At 41.0% G+C, this 23,792-nt stretch overlaps 2 protein-coding genes across 2 annotated transcripts in view; one reads left to right on the forward strand and one right to left on the reverse strand.

Annotated features, from left to right (window-relative positions):
* The window catches only part of CEBPZOS (CEBPZ opposite strand), a 53,533-nt gene that overhangs the window by 24,734 nt on the left and 5,007 nt on the right, over positions 1–23,792 (reverse strand). The gene's annotated exons all lie outside the window — the stretch shown is intronic.
* SULT6B1 (sulfotransferase family 6B member 1) lies at positions 1,054–20,584 on the forward strand. The gene is made up of 7 exons (XM_047854460.1): positions 1,054–1,252; positions 2,748–2,860; positions 7,696–7,785; positions 8,911–9,037; positions 14,215–14,309; positions 17,515–17,671; positions 20,454–20,584. Exons 1-7 carry the CDS (start codon positions 1,054–1,056, stop codon positions 20,582–20,584), a joined length of 912 nt encoding a protein of 303 aa, XP_047710416.1.

The following is a 23,792-nucleotide window of genomic DNA, read 5'->3' on the forward strand; positions in this document are numbered from 1 at the left end:
GGAGTTGTGAGTTCAAGCCCCACATTGGGTGTAGAGAATACTTTAAAAAATAGTCTTGCAGATAAAACAGAGTCAAGGAGGTAGAACTGTAAGACTGACCATTTGCCCTGAGCCCAGGGAGACTAAGAAGAATCAGAGCTCACATTACCAAGTCCAAACAGTCCTCCAAATCCTCCTATAATTACAGGCATTACTGTCAAAACAGGATCCAGGCATATTGTCTTTTTTTAACATTTTACTCACTAAGAAGCAAGCTAAGGACAACAGCAGTATTTGAATCAATACCTTAAATTCTACCTTCCCCAGGTAAACAAAGACTCTTTATAATGTAAGGGACAATCCCACTAAGCAGCTTGGCAGGGAGTCTAATCTTACCTCCCTTTTTGGCCGGGAGGGTGTGGGGAGGGAGCTTCTGAAATACACCACCTTCCCACCTACAGTGAATAGCATCCCATTGTTACATAAGGAAATACAAAAATAGTAAGACAGTTGGACATTCCAATTCTACCTTTTTACCAACATTTTAAAAAGACATTATTATAAATAAAGTGAAACCCAGAACCCTATCTAACTGGGAACCCTCTTTGGTCAGCTCTTTTTTCCCTCTGTAAAACGGAGATTGAAAGTTGCTCCCCTACGTGTACTACCTGCCTCAGTAAGATATGTTCTGCTGACTTCTAAAATTTCCTCAATTCGGTGATGGAAAATTGTATGTCTGATTCAATTAAAGAACTATTTGCTAGATAGTTATCTATTATCGTCTGGTCAGAGATTCTACTCTTCCTTTCCTTGGGAGGATTGTCCATAATGGTAATATAATCAACCCCTGGGGTAATACTCCCTGATCCTCAGCCTGTTTTTGCACCTGTGGTTTGCCTTTTGTCAGAGGTGGGCGTGCAAACAGGCAGGTGGGGGGAGGAAGGGGTGAGAATGAAATGACTTGTTTCTCATGTGAATGGGAGGAGTCCTTTATTCCACCTCCTGAAAAACTCCTTTAAAAGCGATGGCTGCTGCCGGACAACCACAGAACAGGTTCATTAGCAGACAGCCAGCATGGCCAACAAGTCGAAATTTATTGACTACATTGATGAAGCTCTGGAAAAATCAAAAGAAACTGCACTTTCTCGCTTGTTTTTCACCCACCAGGGGATTCCGTACCCCATCACCATGTGCACTTCAGAAACTTTCCAGGCCTTGGACACCTTTGAAGCCAGAAGCAATGACATAGTGCTTGCATCTTATCCAAAGTGTGGTAAATAACAAGTCATTTTCTACAAGGGCGCTTTTTCATAAGGAGTAGATTGGGCAGGGTGCAAGGCAAAGGTGGGAGGAAGGCGGTTCCTCTCCGCATGAAGCTGGCCAGAAGTCAGGGAGAAGGACGACCAAGATGGTTAGAACATAGCTTGTGAAATCAATAACCAGAACTGCTAGATTTAGAAATCCTGGGGTCTGAGAGAAGGATGATGGATGCAAAAAGGGAGTCATGGTGGGGCTAGCAACCAGAAAGAGAAATGCAAGAAAGTCCATTTGCCATCGGCCACTGAGAGCAGGAAAGATTTTCATCTTGGTTTTTGACTGAGGAGCATGGCCATGTCTATAATGTATATGATGATTTCCATGTAATTATTTTTCAGGATCAAACATCATCAATCCTCCAGCTTCTCAAACCAGTGTTACAATGGTCATTTATCAATGGAGGATAAATTAAGAATCTGTGGGGCACCGGGGTGACATAGTCTGACTCTTGATTTCAGATCAGGTCATGATCTCATGGTTCGTGGGGTCGAGCCCTGCATGGGGCTCAGCGCTGTCAGCACAGAGCCTGCTTGGTATTCTTTCTCTCCCTTTCTCTCTGCCCCTCCCCCATGAGCGCTCTCTCTCTCCCTCTCTCTCTCTTTCCCTCTCTCTCTCTCTCCCCCTCTCTCTTTCCCTCTCAAAATAAATAAATACATTAAAAAAAACCCAGAATCTAAGTCCCTATTTTACACAATCTGATTTTTTAAACTGTTATTTCATCTCTAAGTGTTTATTAAAGTCATCTTTATTTGATATTTTTCTTTCTATTATTTGATGCTGAGTTTTTATAAATTCAAAATTATATATACTTTTTTAGAAAATATTCACTGGGGCACCTGGGTGGCTCAGTCAGTTAAGCATCTGACTTTGACTCAGGTCATGATCTTACGGTTCGTGGGTTCGAGCCCCGCATCGGGGCTCTGCACTGACAGCTCAGAACCTGGAGCCTGCTTCATATTCTGTGTCTCCCACTCTCTCTGCCCCCCTGCCCCCTGCTTAGGCTCTGTCTGTCTGTCTCTCTCTCAAAAATAAACATTAAAATTTTTTTTTCAAAGAAAATATTTACTAATGTAAGGTACAATAATATGTGATATATAATAAACAATCATTTCTATAACATAACATTGTTCTATAAGGAACATATTGTAGATTTAAGAAGAATTGCCTTGTGCTCGCTTCGGCAGCACATATACTAAGAAGAATTGCCTCTTGTTAAAAGAGAAATTTGAAATATAAGGTAACCTGGATTTATACTAATGTAAGTACGTTCTATTTTCCACAAAACTCTATTTCTTTCCATAGCCCAGTTTATTTCAAATGCAGAAGAACCAATTGTACACACCACAGAGTGGCTATAGATTTTAATTTTTATGATGTATATGCACAAGTAACATGCCTTTGCTATACCAAGATTCTTTTAATGAGCTTTGATTCTCTGATTTTTCTTATAGGTTCAAATTGGATTCTACATATAATTAGTGAGTTAATATTTGCTGAATCTAACAAAAAGTATGAATATCCAGAATTTCCAATTCTTGAATGTGGGGACCCAGAAAAATATCAGGTTAGTACAAAACAGCCTTTAAACTTATAGTAAATTATCATAGATAGACTTCTTCCAGTTGGGGGATTTTTTTAGTTTTGGGTTCAGAAAGTACTAACACTAATAATCATTGCAACTTATTTTGTGCGTACCATCTAAGCCCAGGACCTTTCAAGGATTGTCTCATTTCAGGGCAAAAAAAAAACCTCATTACTGTTTCTCAAAAGATCAAACCGTCAAAGACTTGCCCAAGGTCAAGGGGCTTATAAATGTCAGGGCCAAGATTTGAACCCAAATTGTCCAATTTGAGCTTCTTAACCTCTGCACAATATAGACAGCCTACTTATTAAAGAGAACTAGGAGGGAAAGTAAGTCAAGAAACCTGAAGAAAAAAATTAAAATGAGGGGCACCTGGCTGGCTTAGTCAGTAAAGCATGCTACTCTTGATCTTGGGGTTGTACGATCAAGCCCCATGTTGGGTGTAGAGATTACTTAAAAAATAAGATCTCTTTATTTATTTATTTTTTTAATGAAATTTATTGACAAATTGGTTTCCATACAACACCCAGTGCTCATCCCAAAAGGTGCCCTCCTCAATACCCATCACCCACTCTCTCCTCCCTCCCACCCCCATCAACCCTCAGTTTGTTCTCAGTTTTTAACAGTCTCTTATGCTTTGGCTCTCTCCCATTCTAACCTCTTTTTTTTTTTTTCCTTCCCCTCCCCCATGGGTTCCTGTGAAGTTTCTCAGGATCCACATAAGAGTGAAACCATATGGTATCTGTCTTTCTCTGTATGGCTTATTTCACTTAGCATCACACTCTCCAGTTCCATCCACGTTGCTACAAAAGGCCATATTTCATTTTTTCTCATTGCCACGTAATATTCCATTGTGTATATAAACCACAATTTCTTTATCCATTCATCAGTTGATGGACATTTAGGCTCTTTCCATAATTTGGCTATTGTTGAGAGTGCTGCTATGAACATTGGGGTACAAGTGGCCCTATGCATCAGTACTCCTGTATCCCTTGGATAAATTCCTAGCAGTGCTATTGCTGGGTCATAGGGTAGGTCTATTTTTAATTTTCTGAGGAACCTCCACACTGCTTTCCAGAGCGGAAGATCTCTTTAAAAAAATTAAAACCATAAAAACTTTGTCTCTGAAGACAGAAACTTGGTGGGATGGCAAGAGTAGGGTTCCTCTAAGGCCTGGATCATTTCTGCCTTCAGTTTATGTCAGCACTCCCCAGTCTTTTCCTAATAAGACACTATCTTTGGTGTCCCTGTATCAGTGATGGCTCTGGTGTGTGGGGGGATGGGAAAGGGTAGTAGCTGAGAGAGTAAGCCACTGATGTGCATAAAGCTTCTTTTTTTTTTTTTTAATTTTTATTTTTGAGAGAGACAGAGAGGGACAGAGTGCAAGCAGGGGAGGTGCAGAGTGAGAGAGGGAGACAGAATCCGAAGCAGGCTCCAGGCTCTGAGCTGTCAGCACAGAGCCTGACGCGGGGCTAGAACTCACGAGCTATGAGATCATGACCTGAGCCGAAGTTGGACACTTAACCGACTGAGCCACCCAGGCACCCTAAGGTTCTTCTTCTTTTTTTTTTTTTTAATGTTTATTTATTTATTTTCAAGGAGAGAGAGAGGGAGAGAGAGCATGCATGAGCAAGGAAAGGCCAGAGAGAAATAGAGAGAGAGAACACTAAGCAGGCTCCATGCTATCAGCACAGAGCTCGATGTAGGGCTCGATCTCACAAACTGTGAGATCATGACCTGACCCAAAATGAAGAGTTGGACACTTAACCTATTGAACCGCCCAGGCGCCCCCTTACCTGTTCTAATTCACTTTACCACACATTATTGCTCCCACTACCAATGTAACCAGGTGAGGCTTGGGTGTGAGACAGAAAGTTCTGTTCCCAGACAGGAAAGGCAAGGACAGGGAGGGAGGAAGGATCTGCCTCAAGACTTCAGTGCCTGGACAGGACAGGTGGGAGGAGGGCCAGCCCCAGCCCCGCCAGAAACGCGTTTGTGTGGGGGGGGGGGGGGGCGGCGGCTACAGTCTCAGCAAAACTTTCAGAGGTGCCTACCGCCAGGACTCCCAACAAGCAGACAGAAGAACTCAGTTACTGAGAATTAAGTCACTGGATCGGGACTGACGAAGGGGTTTCTGGAAAACGACAGAGACACATGGCATGATGACAAATACAAACTGAAAAGTTGGATCCTAGGGGGAAGGAAGCCCATTTCCATGGATTGGGTTAAAGTAACAGAAAAACACAGGCAGGTAAGGTATTCAGGGACTTGGGGCTGGGCTGGAGTGGGGAGCTAAGCGTGCATCCTGGATCTGGGGGGCTGCAACGTCAGGAGGAAGCAGAGGCCTAGCAGCCACAGCAGGGCCCAGAGGTGGGAAGTCAGGACCAGCTCAGGATGTGGGGACAGGAGTTTTAAGAAACTTTCCTAGGTAGAGATGAACGGGCTAATGAAAAATGAAACAATTTTTCCTCTCGAGGCCACTGCATAACCTTTTATCTAAAGAGGGTGTGTATCATCACCTTTAAAATTTATGCTAACATTTCTCTAGCTTTCCAACTTTTTTTAAAAGTAATTTTTATTTAAAATTTCTTCATTTTTGAGAGACAGAGTGAGACAGAGCATGACCGGGGAGGGGCAGAGAGAGAGAGAGAGAGAGAGGGAGACACAGAAGCCGAAGCAGGCTCCAGGCTCTGAGCTGTCAGCACAGAGCCCAATGCAGGGCTTAAACTCACGAATTCGAACTCGTGAGATCATGACCTGAGCCGAAGTCAGACACTTAGCCGGCTGAGCCACCCAGGTGCCCCTCCAACTTTTTTTAAAGTAAACTCTACATCCGAATTGGGACTCAGATTCACGATCTGGAGATGAAGAGTTGCATGCTCTGACTGAGCCAGCCAGGCGCCCCTCCAACTCCCCTTTTATTTATAATTTTTAAAATTTATTTATTTACTTTGAGAGAGAGAGGGGGAGAGTGCATGAGCAGGGGAGGGGCAGAGAGAGAGGGAGACGGAGAATCCCAAGCAGGCTCCGTGCCTCAGCACAGAGCCCAATGAGGGGCTCAGACCCACAAACTGTGAGATCTTGACCTGAGCCAAAACCAAGAGTCAGATGTTAAACAGACTGAGCTACCCAGGTGCCCCATGTGAGCTCTTGATCTCTGGGTTGTGGGTTTGAGCCCCATATTGGGCATAGAGATTACTTACAAAAATAAATAAAATTAAATACATGTATTTTCTTAAAATATGTCTATGTCCAGTCTTTACATTGCTTATAGTTTGGCCCCATCACACATTTTCGTTGACACATCAGTTTTGTTACAGTTATTTCCCGTTTTCTCCCTGGATATTTCTTTAATCCTATTAGGAACTTTACCATTTCTCATATGTCTTTTTGTGATTTTTGGCCATGCAGTGCAGTGGAAACTGCATTCTATAACTTAATCTGAAAATTACCATCTGTGCGATTTTGCACAAAGCCCTTAAAACCTCAAAGTCATTTGTTAATCTCTAAAATGGGGGTTATAATATCCACCTGAGGGGATTGCTGTGAATGAATGTAAAAGTGATGTTCAAAACTAAAAATTAGGGAAATTTGATGTAAATCAAGTATTATGACTATTCTCTTCTTTTTTAATGTTTATTTATTTTTGAGAGAGAGAGACAGAGCGCAGGGGAGGGGCAGAGAGAGAGGGGGGGACACAGAATCTGAAGCAGGCTCCAGGTTCTGAGCTGTCAGCACAGAACCCAAGGCGGGGCTCCAACTCATGGACTGCGAGATCATGACACGAGCTGGTGTCTGATGTCCACTAAGTTTCTACAGAACATTGGCTATAAACGTCTAAATATCATTTTACCACTTGAAATAATGTGCCCCAGCTGTGAGTGACCTCTACAAGTGTGGAAATGAAACTTGAGGCTTTAGCCCATATAACGTACTAAAACCCTTAACCCTGGCAGATTAAACAGGTAACTTCATTTTCAAAATTATCAGTAGAAGCAGACACACACACACACACACACACACACACACACACACACACACAGAATCAATCACTGAGTCCTTACATTGACAAGAATTTCTCTAGCAAAATATTTCTCAGATATTCAAGTGACTGTGCACTTCCAGGTTCTGTTAGGATATTTGATTGCATGGAATTTTGTTGGCAAAAAAAAAGTCTAGATATTAAAAGTGGGTTTGGGAGACCAATGGAAAAACTTGAATATTTCTGGTAAAGACCTTGACTATAGAAGAGAGCCAAATGAAGACAGAATAGATCACAAATTATGAGCTGCAAAGAATCAATTCTAAAAAGAATTTAGTATGATTGTAGAAAAGGTAAAATTTTCAAAAAAAAGACCCCTCCAAAATGGTAAGCCAAACTCTATAAGGCGGTCCAAAAGGATTTTTTTTTAATGTTTATTTATTTTTGAGACAGAGAGAGACAGAGCATGAACGGGGGAGGGTCAGAAAGAGAGGGAGACACAGAATCTGTAGCAGGCTCCAGGCTCCGAGCTGTCAGCACAGAGCCCGATGCGGGGCTCGAACTCATGGACCGCGAGATCATGACCTGAGCCGAAGTCAGACGCTTAACCGACTGAGCCACCCAGACGCCTCCCAAAAGGATGATTTAAATTATTTATGACTTTCTCCATTCCTCATCCCCACAAATTAAGAAAACAGAAATAAATTTTTAAAAATTGGAGGGGGAAATAGAAAAGGCACAGTAGTGATACTTGGAACTACCATTCAGATACTACACTTAAGAGAAATTCACCATAAGACATACACACTTTTACTTTACCATGTCTGTTTTTAAGAGAATGAAACAATTTCCACCCCCAAGGATTCTGGCAACTCATCTCCATTATGACAAATTACCTGGGTCCATCTTCAAGAATAAAGCCAAGGTGAGTGTCCCTCCCTACTCGTATTTCAGTTTGAAGTTTTTAATGTCTAGATATTGCCTTTCTGAGCTATGTGATGAAGTCTGCATCTTATCATAGAATTTTGAGAAATGAAACGTGTGATTTAGCATTTCTTCTGTTGTTTCTTTCTTCAAATATATTTGCTATTGTTGTGCTCAAAGCGAATGCATTTTCAGCTAGGATATAAAACATATACCTAGAATTGAACATATTTTAAAATCTGTTTTATAGTGAATAGATTCCAGAATCCCACTAAGATATTTAGAGAGTTTAACAAAAGAATGCGATAGGAAAACGAGAAGTTGTGTTTTTTTGTTCTTTCTGGTGAGCATTATTTATGTGAGGTCTGAAGCAATTTTATTTCTGAATTTCACGTATAATAGCAAACTTCACGTCCTGCCAACATAACTATAGGTGCTTTGGCTACTCTTATCATTTTTTTATTTTTGCTGACCAAACTCTGAACATTATTTTCATTGTCCTTAATATTACTTTTTAATATTATGTTGCAATTTTTACTTTGTGGTTTACCCTTCCAGATCATGCCCTTATGACTATTCTAATGAGCTTGCCCTTTTTTCCTTTTTGGTATCTTCTTTTTTTTTTTTAACGTTTATTTATTTATTTTGAGAAAGAGAGTGTGTGCACTGCTCACGCATGAACACATGCTAGCTGGGGGAGGGGCAGAGAGAGAGAGAGAGAGAGAGAGAGAGAGAATCTCAAGCCGGCTCTGCACTGTCAGTGCAGAACCTGGCTTGGGGCTCAATCCCACAAACCATGAGATTGTGACCTAAGCCGAACTCAAGAGTCAGACACTTAACCGACTGAGCCACCCAGGCACCTTGCTTTTTTCATATCTTCTACACATGCCTTCTTAATGTCTAAGTTCATTAGCAAAAGTTCTCTGCTACAACATCAGTCTGCTTTTTCTTCTTTTCTCTTCCCTCTCCCCAGACTTCCCCATCTGCCACCCTGCTTCTTCAATTTCTCTGTATGTTAACAAAATTATGTCGTATACAAGATTACACAATGATATTGTTCACCCCTTCACTTTTCCAAAGTTCAAAATATAGACCTGAATAAATTAACTTAATTTTCTCTTTCTAGATTTTGGTGATATTTCGAAACCCTAAAGATACGGCAGTATCTTTTTTCCATTTCCACAACGATGTCCCTGATATTCCAAGCTATGGCTCCTGGGATGAATTCTTCAGACAGTTCATGAAAGGCCAAGGTATGGCTGTTGGTGAAAGAATTCTTACTTTGACAGATGACCACAAAAGTACAAAAAATCAAATGTATTTTAAGGTAAAGAAAGAAGACTAGGGAGGATCCAGGAACCAAAAAGTTGCTTTTAATGAAACTTTAATGAAATTTTATAGCACCACTAGTTCTGCACATCAAACTGTTTTTAAAAATAATTTGGGCAATTCACATGCTGCCTATAAGTATGAGGTGGCCATAGAACAGACATAGGACCAAGAGGCCTATACGGAGTCATGTAGAAAAGCATCTCTGGTTAATTTCCCCTAAGTCTCTATATAACACAATGATTAAAAAAAAAAAGAGAGAGAGAGAGATAAAACCATGACGTTGAGCAAACACATCTAAGATATTTGTTTGCCAGACAGGAAAAGGCTTTGTTAGACCATGTTGATGTTTTACCTCTGGTTATTGATAACTGCAATTTTGTAGGTGCCTACTGAGGCTTCTGGCTGGCTCAGTCAGTAGAGCACGCAACCCTTGATCTTGGGGTTGTGAGTTCGAGCCCCACATTAGGTGTAGAGATTACTTAAAAAAAACTCTTGTAAGTGCCTACTGATGCTCCAATGTACTAAAGGAGGTGTTTTATGTGCATGATTTCATTTAAGACTATAACAAACTATGAATAAAGTACTTCCAGCCCCTTGCACAGATGAAAAAACTAATCCAAAAAGTTAAAACACTTGCCAGTGGTCCCACTGCTTGTAAGCCCCAGTGACTCTGCTTCCATGGGTCTAATGGCCAGAGATTAAAGATGCCTCCTTTAGTTGGTGGTTCTTTTCAGTCTTGGCAGTGTCATAGAAGGCAGAATTAATGCCACCTGATCCTTGAGAAGTTGTTGACAGGTCACTCTAAGAGAACCACTTTTATTTTATTTTATTGGCTAACAAACAGCATGTACAGTCTGCTCTTGGTTCTGGGGGTAGATTCCCGTGGTTCATCACTTACATACAACACCCAGTGCTCATCCTAACATGATTTTTCAAGTTTTATTTATTTATTTACTTACTCACGGACTTATTTATTATTTTGAGAGAGACAGAGCAGTGCCAAGTGTGGGAGGGGCAGAGAGAGAGGGAGAATCCCAAGCAGGCTCTGCACTGTCAGTGCAGAGCCCGATGTGGGACTTAAACACATGAAACTGTGAGATCATGACCTGAGCTGAAATCGAGAGTGGGATGTTTAACCGACTGAGCCACCAGGCGCCCAAAGAGGACCACTTCTAAAGGTGACCAGCACAGCAACACCACGCCCCACATGCATGGCCACTGGGTACAGTATTGGTTCCTAAGCACAGATTAAGTATTGGGATTGGCAGGGGGGGGGGGGGGGAGTGCACAGAAGGTGCTTACGAAGCACCACGATCAAAGTTTTGTTTGTCTGGAAACCACTCACTAAGTGGTGCAAAGTTTCTGCTTTGCACACTTTGTTACGTTCAACTTATGAAGGAAGCTCAATGTACTGGAAAACATGCAGGATTTGGAATGGGAGGACTGGATTGGCTTCATCATTTATTATTATATATCAGTAATTAATATTAGATAGAATAGTTACCACTTACTGAGCAATTACTACATGCCAGGCACTATATACTATCTCTCGCGTACATTTTAACATTTCATTTCTTTTTTTTAAGTTTATTTATTTTGAGAGACAGAGAGTGGAGAAGGGGCAGAGAGAGAAGGAGAGAGAGAATCCCAGACAGGCTCTATGCTGTCAGCACAGAGCCCGATGAGGGATTCGAATACATGAACCATGAAATCATGACCTGAACCGAAACCAAGAGTTGGACGCTTAACCGACTAAGCCACTCAGATGCTCCCCAAAATTTCCATTTCTCTTAAGAACCCCATGGGGACAAATACTATACTTGTCCGCTTTTGTAAAGATGGAGATAGAGGCATAAAAAGGTCACACAGCCACTAAGTAGCAGAGCTTGAATTTAAATTCAGGTTCAAATCACTCACACCTGGGTGATGTTGAGCAAGACATTTGATTTTTTTTAAATTTTTTTAACGTTTATTTATTTTTGAGACAGAGAGAGACAGAGCATGAATGGGGGAGGGTCAGAGAGAGAGGGAGACACAGAATTTGAAGCAGGCTCCAGGCTCTGAGCTGTCAGCACAGAGCCTGACATGTGGCTCGAACTCACGGACCGTGAGATTGTGACCTGAGCCGAAGTCAGACGCTTAACCGACTGAGCCACCCAGGCACCCCAAGACATTTAATCTTTATGAACATTGGCTTCCTGACTTATAAAGGAAAGGTAAGAATATCTGACCTGCAGGAAGTAGGACAGTAGAGCATTTTGTTTGGCAGCACTACAGCTCTGGTGTCAGACAGATGTTGAAAGACGGCAAAACCCATAACTTGCTGTGTGACCTTAAAGCGGTTATTTCCCCACCAACAAAATAGGTATAAAACCTGTACCTATCACCCTGGATTGCTTTAAAGATCCCAGGATCAAATGTGTAGCTATCAATTAATAGTGCATGGGGAAGAACAGAAAACCTGACCGCAGTGGCCCAAACAGATTAGGTTTAATTTTTCTCACTCAACAAGAAGCCTGAAGAGAGACAGCTGGTTCAGTTGCCCAGTGATGGCAAAGCCAACGCCTCTGCCATTCCCTTGGCCTTTCCCTTCTGCCTTTTGCAACATACTCTCAGGCTGGCTACTGTGCCTCCAAGCATCACTTTCAGATCCTGAAGGAGGTTCATCAAGACCGCAACGGTTTTACAAGAAACCTTCCAGCAGACTTCTGCTTGTGTCTTACTGGCCAGAACCATATCCTGAGACCAATCACAGCGCGAAGGGAGGCTGAGAAACAGGAACCAGAATTCCCATAACTGGCTTAGACCCAAGTAACTAACCAGAGTTTGGTTAGCAGCAAAAACAGGAATATATTGGATATTGGGTATGAAACATACAGTGTCTGCCTCAACAAAGAAAACATGTGGAAATAGCCTGGCTCAAAGCAAGGGCTTCAATGATAACGATGATGATGATAAGGATTATGAGAATATTATTATTACTAGCGATTACAGTAACGGCTAAAATTTGCTGAGTGGGTACTATTAATCAGGCACTGTTTTAACCATTTGATGTTGTTAATTCATTTAAGTCTGACAACAATGCCATTTTACTAATGAGGTAACTAAGGTACAAAGAGGTTTCGGTTGTTGCTCAAAGTCATACAGTTAATAAGCAGCACAGCTAATCAGTGTCTAGATGTTCACTGTCCAGTGCAGTAGCCACTAGCTACGTGTGGCAAATGAGCACGTGAATTGTGACTGGTGCAATCAAGGAGTTAAATTTTACATCTTATTTAATTAGTTTAAATTTAAAAACAGATACTCAGGGCACCTGGGTGGCTCAGTCGGTTAAGTGTCCGACTTCGGCTCAGGTCATGATCTCACAGCTCATGAGTTCAAGCCCGGCATCTGGCTCTGTGCTGACAACTTAGAGCCTGGAGCCTGCTTCAGATTGTGTCTCCCTCCCTCTCTGTTCCTCCCCTACTTGCTCTCTCTCTCTCTCAAAAACAAATAAACATTAAAAACAAAACAAAACAACCCAGATATTCAATTCAGTTATTGGAAACTTTTAAATGAATTTGGTACAAGTTGAGTATATGAATCTACTTTCTCAACTTAAGTTGTAAACGTCTAAAAATACATCAGGGCACCTGGGTGGCTCAGTCGGTTAAGGTCTGACTCTTGATTTCAGCTCAGGTCACAATCTCATGGGTTTGTGAATTTGAGCCCCGCATCAGGCTCTGCACTGAGAGTGCAGAGCCTGCTTTGGATTCTCTCTCTGTCTCCCTATCTCTATGCCTTTCCCCTACTTGTGGTCTCTCTCTCACAGAATAAACAAATTAACTTTAAAAAAGGTCTAAAAATACATCAAGTATTTTTTTTTTTATTTTTTTTCAACGTTTATTTATTTTGGGACAGAGAGAGACAGAGCATGAACGGGGGAGGGGCAGAGAGAGAGGGAGACACAGAATCGGAAACAGGCTCCAGGCTCTGAGTCATCAGCCCAGAGCCCGACGCGGGGCTCGAACTCACGGACCGCGAGATCGTGACCTGGCTGAAGTCGGACGCTTAACCGACTGCGCCACCCAGGCACCCCACATCAAGTATTTTTGATAAAGAATTTGGCATTCAAATTGAGATTCTCTGTAAGTGTAAAATGCCCACCGGCTTTTGAAGACTTAGAAACAAAGTGTGATGGTTCCTTAGTAATTTTTTACTGTTTCTTTTTGCTTTTTTTTTTTAACGTTTATTTATTTTTGAGACAGAGACAGACAGAGCATGAACAGGGGAGGGGCAGAGAGAGAGGGAGACACAGAATCTGAAACAGGCTCCAGGCTCTGAGCTGTCAGCACAGAGCCCAACGCGGGGCTCGAACTCACGGACCGTAAGATCATGACCTGAGCCGAAGTCGGACGCTTAACCAACCAAGCCACCCAGGCACCCCTCTTTTTGTTTTTCTTAATGTGGCTATTGGAATATTTAAAATTACAGATGTGGTGAGGGGAATGCTGCGGTGGTTCAGTCAGTTAAGCCTCTGACTCTGGCTCAGGTCATGATCTTTCGCTTCATGAGTTCGAGCTGCAAACCAGGCTCTGTGCTCTCAGCACAGATCCTGCTTTGGATCTTGTCTCCCTTTATCTCTGTCCCTCCCTTGCTTCTGCTTTCTCTCTCAAAAATAAATAAATAAGCATTTTTTAAAATTTACAGATGTGGCTTTCATTAAATTTCTATTGGACAATGCTGATCGAGAAAACATCTGCCTCATCATTTCTTTTCTTTCTGGTACTATCTGTCGTTTTTCGTGTACCTTTCACTATTTCTGAATCATTTTATTCACCTAAATATTCATGAATGTCTGGTAGTTTTTATCAAATCACTTTTGCAACTTGCTTAGTTATTATTTATGAAAATAATAAAATGAATAGAAATCTGACACAGGAATGGCCGTATGCCAGTTCTTCTGGAGCAGGGATTTATAATGACATACAAACATCTTGTCTGAGCATACACACACACACACATATATAGTTTATATTTTAAAGCATAAATTAACCATCTATAATTTTAACCTCAATTATTTGAAATTCCCTAAGAATTTTTTTCCTTATATTTTTAGTTTCCTGGGGAAGCTATTTTGATTTTGCCATTAACTGGAACAAACATCTTGATGATGAAAATGTTAAGTTCATATTATATGAAGACCTGAAAAAGGTAAGATTTTGATTATTGACATTCTATAGCAAGATTTATTATAAAATATCACATAGAGAACCTACTTTTAATGTCTGGTTGTGTGAACAAATATTGTATTCAATTAAAAAAATAAGTATTCCAGATTTGTGGTACAATGCTAGGGAAAAAAAACACAGTGCATAGGGGCTTAGGTTGTTTATTTAACAGAAATAAAATAATGCTTAGCAACTTATTACTAACAGTGGCTGCTTTATTTTCCTTCTGTGATAGATAGCCCAACTTAAGAATGCCAGAAATAATAAGTAGGTTTCAACTGAGATGGAATTGAATGTGCATTTGGCTGTGAATTGATTTTTCCATATAATGTTATTTTTTAAATTGGTATTCATGAACATTTATTTTTTTAATATATGAAATTTATTGTCAAATTGGTTTCCATACAACACCCAGTGCTCATCCCAAAAGATGCCCTCTTCAATACCCATCACCTACCCCCTCCTCCCTCCCACCCCCCTCAACCCCCAGTTTGTTCGCAGTTTTTAAGAGTCTCTTATGCTTTGGCTGTCTCCCACTCTAACCTCTTTTTTTTTTTTCTTCCCCTCCCCAATTCATGAACATTTAATGCTGCCCAGCATTGTTCTAGGCCCTTGTGATACATCAGTGAACAGACCAGACAAAATTCACTGCCCTGGAGAAGCTTACCTTCTAGCTGGAGGAGGCAGGGAGAGAGAAAAACAATAAATATAACATTTTAAAAATGTTTATAATATGTGAGAAAAAAAGAAATGGCATAACTGATTAAGGAAAACTGGAAATGTCAGGGGTAGGGAATTGGGATGTTGGACAAATCCCCATATAAGATAGCTGGTAGAAACCTCATGGAATGGATGTGATTTGAGCAAAGATCTAAAGAAGATGAGGGAGTAAGCAGAGTAGGTAACTGGAATAAGAATTTTCCAGGCATACAGAACCAACTGAGCAAACACCCTGAGGTAGGAGTGTTCCTGGTATGGTTAAGTGATATGAAGGAGGCGGATGTGGCTGGGTCAGTAGGGGTGAACCAGGGGAGATTAACCAATGAGAACAGAGGCAAGGGAGTGGGGTAGAGAGGAGTATGGGGAATAATGTGGCCAGCCATTGAAATTACTTTGGCCTTCACTCTGAGTGAAATAGAAAACCATTATGGGATTCGAGCAGAAAAGTGATAGGAGTTGTGTTTTTAACAGGTTCATTCTGGTTGGTGTATGAAAACATACTAGAGAGAAGCAAAGATTGTGTAGAGAAACCCATGAGGGTTAGGGTTAGGGTTAGGGTTAGGGTTAGGAGTACTATAGTGGTCCAGGCAAAGGAAGATTGTGGCTTAGACCAGAAGTGGCAATGGAAGTAATAAGTAGTTAAATTCTGAATATTTGTTGAAGAAGAGCTATTAGGATTTGCTGCTGGATTGGATGGGAGAAAGAGCAGTGAGAGAAAAATGAAGTCAAATAAGACTCCAATATTACTGGCCTGACCAACTGAGAGGACTGAATTGTTGTCCCTTGAGTACGAGATGCCAGCAGGTGAAGTGAGATTGTGGGAAAGATCAGGGGTTTGGCTTTGCACATGCTTAGTCTGAGATGTTTATTAGTCATCCAAATGGAGAGGTCAAGTTGACTATAAACGTGCTGAATGGAGAGAGTGCTGGGCTGTATATATAAATTTGGCACATAGATGGCATTTAAAGCCATGAGATTACATACTTACATGTATGTAAGTATATACATAGGGAAGAGAAGGAGACCAAGAACTGAGCCCTAGAGTCCCCCATATAGACTGTTTGGGAAACAGGAAGAACCAGCAAAGGAGATGGAGGAGGGGCTAATGAGGCAGGAGGGAAGCCAGAGTCCTGGACTCCAGTAGAGAAAGTATGTTAAAAAGGGAGCGTGCTGAGCACTGGGTGTTGTATGGAAACCAATTTGACAATAAATTTCATATATTGAAAAAAAAAAAAAAAGGGAGTGTGCCAAATGCTTTCTAGAGGAATTGGGTTATTAACACCAGTCTCCTCTGACATTCTTATCAAAGGGAAGTATGAATGAATCCATCCCTTCTGTTTCTCGAGTGCATTTATGTAACATGAGAGAACATACTACTTTAGTCTTTTATCCTGCTAGTCTACAATGATGTTTCTGAAACTTGTGTTCCATGGAATGCCATGTTGCCCAGATGTTAATAATTCTTGCCTGGAGGTTGCCCATTCAAACTGATTTGGGGACTGTGGGTCTTTTGGGACATTCACATTGCAAGCTGACATACTCAAGAGTGAGAGATCCTGTAGGAAAAACAAAACAAACTTCTCTTTATTTAACCAAAAAGATTCCAAACTTATTTGACCTCACCCTTCACTCTCCTTTTCTTTTCTTTTTTTTTCTTTTTTCACAAAACATCTATAGCCACCTTGAAGTAAATTAGTGTTTTGTAGAATACAGTTTAAGAAACTGTTCTAGAAGATTATGAATCTTCATTGGTAGGGATACTGGTTACAAGGGTATTTAGACAAGATTAATTTCAAGATTCCTTCTAGTTTTCAGGATTCTAAAAATCAGACTTTCTGGATAGAATTAAACATTAGCTATAAATAGGATTCAGAAGAAAAGAGAATTGGAATGGGCATGTAAAAATACATTGATTTCCTCAGCTCATTTAGACTGGTGCTTTTTTTTTTTATTATTTTTTTAATGTTTATTTTTGAGAGAGAGACAGCAAGAGCCAGGGAGAAGCAGAGAGAGAGAGGGGTAGATACAGATTCTGAAACAAGCTCCAGGCTCTGAGCTGTCAGCACACAGCCTGATGCAAGGCTTGCTCACAAACTGGGAGATCATAACCTGAGCCAAAGTCAGATGCTTAATCGACTGAGCCACCCAGGTGCCCCTAGACTGGTGCTTTTTAATAAAATGAGTATCATCTTAGATAAGACCTACTACTTAATGCTTGCTATCATTATTTGTATCCTGAGGAGTTTAATAAGAGTCACCCATTGAAACTACAAAGTAAAAACAATACAGAATATTTTGTAGGGCTATCTCAAATATTGATACAGAAGTATCAAAGAAAGTCTAAAGAGAGAGATGAAAAGGTGAGTTGGAGAGGTAGGCTTAGTAAATCCATTCTGGCTAAGAAACCTGTCTTTGCTCGGGCACAATTCCCATAGAAAGAAGTTTATCCTTGAAAATGTTGTTTTCAGAACCTGACCGCTGGAATAAAACACATTGCTGAGTTCTTTGGATTCTCTTTAACTGGGGAGCAGATCCAAACCATCTCAGCCCAGAGTACCTTCCAAGCAATGCGAGCAAAGTCCCAGGAAACACACGGTGCCATTGGGCCCTTCCTGTTCCGCAAAGGTAAAGTCGCATTGGTTTCTGGGACATCCATTGGTTTGCATGTAACAGGCAATCCAAATACTTTATTTTTATAATTTTTTTAATGTATATTTATTTTTGAGAGACAGAGAGACGGACAGAGCACCAGCAGGGGAGGGGCACAGAGAGAGGGAGACCCCAAATCCAAAGCAGGCTCCAGGCTCTGAGCTGTCAGCACTAAGCCAGACATGGGGCTTGAACCCACGAACCATGAGATCATGACTTAAGCCGAAGGCAGACACTTAACCGACTGAGCTACACAGGTGCCCCAATCCAAATACTTTTATCTTCAGTTAAGACAGGATTTTCTTGTTTCTCCCTCAGTAAGTTTGGACACAGTGAGTTCAAAGTAGACTCAGTTCCACTGAGTAGTATACTTCTACTGTGTACTAATTCCACAGAAGTAGACTGAACGAGTTCCACAATATCTAAAGTATCTTTCAGAGTACTAAGTTCCTTGTACCTTTCTGCTTGCCAGTATGTGATGGCAGGACAACAGCCAGAGCTCCACCATTACATTAAAACTAAAGGATTATATATTTTTAAAATAAACAGGGAATAGCAAGATACAGAATCGCATGTTAGCTGAGTGGGCCCCCTTTAAAGAACTTTGTGGGAAGCCTCATCAGTGACTTCTTTATACCTCATTGGCCACCTCTTACTGCCCTGTTGGTTGGGAACTGTGATTTTTTTTAAAGGCAATCTAACTTCTTATGACAGTTTATGATAATATAGCTTAGGTATTACCAGTTTTTTAAAATTATATATATATATATATATATATATATATATATATATATATATAAAGTATAACATGATTTAGAGGCAGCACTATGTGTTAGACCTTTTACTAGGCATAAATTTTACAGCAAAAAAATTCATGAATTCCTTAATTTTATAAATGTGGGCACCAAAGCTCAGGGAAATTAATTTGTCCGTTGCCACAAAGCTAATGATCGATGGAGTCAGGATTTGAACGTAGGTTTACTTGAGTCTACTCCACTTTACTTTATCAAATGAAGACCCATTTAAAATACCCACTGTGAATGGAACATTGAATGTAAATCTAGCTTGGGCTTGATTCCTGGCTTTACCCCTGATTTTTATGCCTTGCTTGATTAGCTTTAAAGGAGGGGGAAGAAAATAGAACTTTTCTTTATATTGCTTTTTTAAAAATTTTTTTATGTTTATTTTTGAGAGAGAGAGAGAGAGAGAGAGAGAGATTGAGAGAGAGAGAGAGAGGGAGAGCAGGGGAGGGGCTGAGAAAGAGGGAGACACAGAATCCCAAGCAGGCCCCAGGCTCTGAGCTGTCAGCATGGAGCCCGACACAGGGCTCAAACTCACAAACCTGCAAGATCATGACCTGAACCAAAGTCGGATGCTCAACCAACTGAAACACCTAGGCGTTAATCACGCACTATTCAGAACAGAAAAATTCTAAAATAAAGTGGTAACTTAAATATTTTACAATATTCTTTGCAAAAATTCAGAAGGCACAGGTAAATGTGCAAGAACGTTAAAAATTATTCACATTTCTCCCACCAGAGGCAGGTTTAACTTTTTGGCATATTTCTTCCAGCCTCATTCTGTGATGTTTTTTTATAGTGGATGACATTTGCAAACAGCTTTGTGTTTTATGTTACTCCCTTCATACATCCAAGCACTTCCTTGTCATTAAACCCTCTTTATAAACATACATTTCAATGGCTATGCAACAAGGAACTTGCAACTTCAACCCAAATCACCAAAAGATTCTAAAGAAAGAAGCAACTTCGTTTTTTTTTTTTTTTTAATTTTTTTAGTGTTTATTTATTTTTGAGAAAGACAGAGACAGAATGAAAGTGGGTTAGGGGCAGAGAGAGAGGGAGACACAATCAGAAGCAGGCTCCAGGTTCTGAGCTGTCAGCACAGAGCCCGATGTGGGGCTCAAACTCACAAACCGTGAGATCACGACCTGAGCCAAAGTTGGTCGCTCAACCGACTGAGCCACCCAGGCGCCCCAACTTCCTTTGTTTTTAAAAGGAATAAGAAAAACATATCCTAATCTCAGGCAAAGTAGTAACTTTTTGCAAAATTATCAGCATCTGAGGTCTTAACCAAAACCTGTTGTAAAATGATAACTTCTCAAGGGGTGAGGTATTTAAAAGACTTTACAGAGGGGGAAAAAAGAATGACTCTCAAAAAGTGGAATTTTAGGTCCCAAGTGTTGAGACAGGGGTGGGGCTAGGAGATGACTGAGGCCAACAGTCCCTTCGGTGATATAAAGAAAGCACATCACCTACTATGCCACAGATGGGAGGCCCCAATGGATACCATTAACTTTACAGGAGGAATTACATTCATTTTTAAGACTGCTTAATTTTCTTCATGTCTCCATTTCACATTTCAAAGTGAAATGCTGCACTGAAAAAATGGTAAAATCAAGAAGAAATAGGGGGATGGGTAAAATTGGTGAAGGGAAGTAGGAGGTACAGGCTTCCAGTTAAGTAAGGAACAAGTCATGGGACTAAAAGGCACAGCACAGGTAACGGTATTATAAATGGCATTGTATGGTGACAGATGGTAGCTATACTTGTGAGCACAGCAAAGTGTGTCTAGTTGTCGAACCACTATGTGATAGCCCTGAAACGAATGTAACACTGTGTGCCAACCATACTCAAATAAAAATAAAAATAAAAATAAAATGAAATAAATAGCTAAAAAAAAAATGAGGAAACTATCTTCTAACAGGTGTCCGGGTCTGTTATTTTTGTGTGTGTTGTAGGTGAAGTTGGTGATTGGAAAAATTTGTTCAGTGAAACTCAGAACCAGGAAATGGATGAAAAATTCAAACAGTGCTTGGCAGGCACTTCCCTAGGAGCAAAGTTGAAGTATGACTCCTACTGCCACCCTTGAAGTAGGAATCCTACTGCCATCCTATTGCCAATTCAGCAGGCATGGGTATTTTCTTTTCCTGAATGATTATTAAATAATGAAATAAGTTGATAAATAATGAAATAATCAACTAATGATAATTAAACAACGTTTAGATATACATAATATGAATTTAATAATAATGATAACATTGGGGCGTCTGGGTGGCTCAGTGGGTTGGGCATCTGACTTCGACTCAGGTCATGATCTTGCGGTCTGTGAGTTTGAGCCCCGCATCGGGCTCTGTGCTGACAGCTCAGAGCCTGGAGCCTGCTTCGGATTCTGTGTCTTCTTCTCACTCTCTCTGCCAGTCCCCTGCTCATGCTCTGTCTCTCTCTGTCTCAAAAATAAATAAAACATTAATAATAATGATAACATTGAAGTTTTTGAGTGCAGAGTTGTTTGTTCACTTTTTTTTAAACTTTTTTTTTTTAATGTTTATTTATTTTTGAGGGAGAGAGAGACAGAGAGTGAGTGGGCAAGGGGCAGAGAGAGAGAGGGAGACACAGAATCTGAAGCAGACTCCAGACTCCGCACTGTCAGCACAGAGCCTGATGCAGGGCTCGAACCCACAGACCACAAGACCATGACCAGAGCTGAAGTCAGATGTCCAACCGACTGAGCCACCTAGGTGCCCCTTTAAACTTTTTTTTAATGTTTATTATTTATTTTTGAGAGAGAGAGAGAGAGAGAGAGAGAGAGAGAGAAAGCACGAGCGGGGGAGGGGTAGAGAGAGAGGGAGACACAGAATCCGAAGCAGGCTCCAGGCTCTGAGCTGTCAGCACAGAGCCCAATGCGGGGCTCAAACCCACAAACTGTGAGATCATGACCTGAGCCGAAGTCGGACGCTTAACCGACGGAGCCACCCAGGCGCCGATTTGCTTTTTGAGGAAAGACCATTTAGCTGTCCAAAGGGGATACTCTTGCTCATGTGGCATGCTGGGGTTGTAACTTCTTTCATGCTCTGGGTTCACATAAGAGCATAAGCAGATACTATCAGAGACACACATAAATTGGCGTCTGAATGGTGTGTAGATGAGACAGGCCTCCCAGTGATGCAAAATTTTTTGTCCTCCCAGAATAATTCCTCTGTCCCTCACTACAGACCAAAGCACTTGTGGTTATCTGAGACTTACTGTTGGGCGGAATTTAATTCCAACTCTGCACTGAATTAAGATGAATAAATCCTATCCTCATATGATTCAAGGAAAATGCATTCACTGCTCATCTACTCTGTGTATGTCCCTGCAGTGAGCCCCGTGGAGGCCCCACTCTCAAGGGGCATTATATGTCTATTTAACACAACCTTTAATTCAAAGCTAAATATTAGAGATTGTGTCATTCTGGCATAAAGGCTTTTCGACCACAGAACCCTAGGTAGTAAGGTGGAACTTACGAGAGAAGGTAAAGAAAGTTTTGGACGAACCATCTCAACAGTCCCTAATCTTTACACCATAGCTAGTCACAGTGAAGAATAGAAGGGTTCATAGAAAAGTTAAATAAAATTCCTTTGAGAGGGGTGCCTAGATGGCTCAGTCAGTTAAGCATTTGACTTCGGCTCAGGTCACGATCTCATGATCTGTGAGTTTGAGTCCTGCATCAGGCTCTGTGCTGACAGCTCGGAGCATGGAGCCTGCTTCAGATTCTGTGTCTCCCTCTCTCTCTCTGCACCTCCCCACTTGCACTCTGTCTCTCTCTCTCTCCCTCTCTCAAAAATAAATAAATATTAAATTTTTTAAAAAAAAATTTGCATTGAGAAAGACTGCAGGACTACTATTTCTGATAGTATGGTGGATTACATAACCTGAAAACCCTTCCCTCAGAACACCAAGAAAGTCTGGATAAAAATTCTTAAAAATTCTTTTAGTTGAATTTCTCAGCCCCCAGTAGAGTAAGTGGACTCATCAGGGCCCAAAACCACAGATGGAACAGAGAAGGAGACCAAGTAATAATCAGAGATGACATTAAGCCACCATTTACTGAGAGACTTGTCAGCAACAGAGGCTTGGGTTTTAATGCCCAGACCCCCATGACTGGTGCAGGAGTAGACAAATAGAGCAAAACAGAGCTGTTGAACTGACCCATAGAGGACAGGGCTGTCATTGCATATCTAGGAAGAAATTACACTCTTCCATATTTGCTCCTAAGACAATTGGTTATGATACAGAAGAAGTAAAATCAGATTCTCACATTCTATCACTCACAAAAATGAATTTCTTGCAAATTAAACAACCATATGTTTAAAAAAGATGTTAAAGCTTTAGTTTTTTGGAAGCAAATACAAAATAATATTTTTATAACTAGAGTGAGATTTCTTTTTTTTTTTTTTTTCAACGTTTATTTATTTTTGGGACAGAGAGAGACAGAGAATGAACGGGGGAGGGGCAGAGAGAGAGGGAGACACAGAATCGGAAACAGGCTCCAGGCTCTGAGCCATCAGCCCAGAGCCCGACGCGGGGCTCGAACTCACGGACCGCGAGATCGTGACCTGGCTGAAGTCGGACGCTTAACCGACTGTGCCACCCAGGCGCCCCTAGAGTGAGATTTCTTAAAGAAGAAACAGAAAGCACAAAGAGGACACAATTTATGTTTTTGGCTACATTAAAATCTAAACATCTTTGTGGGGTGTCTGGCTGGCTCAGTCCTGACTCTTGATCTCAGAGTTGTCAATTCTAGCCCCAGGCTGGATGTAGTTTAAAAAGTAAAAAAAAAAAAAAACAAAAAAATCTTAAAAAGTAAAACTGTGTCATTAAGAAAGTGAAACCCAAAAATGTAAAATGGCAGGGCAGAGACTTGAAGAAGTTACTAAATAAAAGGCTACTATTTAGAGTATATAAAGAACAACCAAGAGGTGCTTGGGTGGCTCAGTCAGTTAAGCGTCCAATTACGGCTCAGGTCAAGCGTCCAACTACGGCTCAGGTCACAATCTCATGGTTCGTGAGTTTGAGCCCTGCCTCAGGCTTTCTGCTGTCAGCACAAAGCCTGCTTTGGATCCTCTGTCCCCCTCTCTCTCTGACCCTCCTCCACTCATTCTCTCTCTTTCTCACCAAATAAATAAATACACTTTAAAAAAAACAAAAAACTTAAAGGGTACCTGGGTGGCTCAGTTGGTTGAGCGTTGAACTTCGGATCAGGTCATGATCTCACAGTTCATGGGTTTGAGCCCCACATCGGGCTCTGGAGCCCACTT

Source organism: Prionailurus viverrinus, chromosome A3 (assembly GCF_022837055.1).
Source record: "Prionailurus viverrinus isolate Anna chromosome A3, UM_Priviv_1.0, whole genome shotgun sequence".
In the NCBI taxonomy this organism is placed as follows: Eukaryota; Metazoa; Chordata; class Mammalia; order Carnivora; family Felidae; genus Prionailurus; species Prionailurus viverrinus.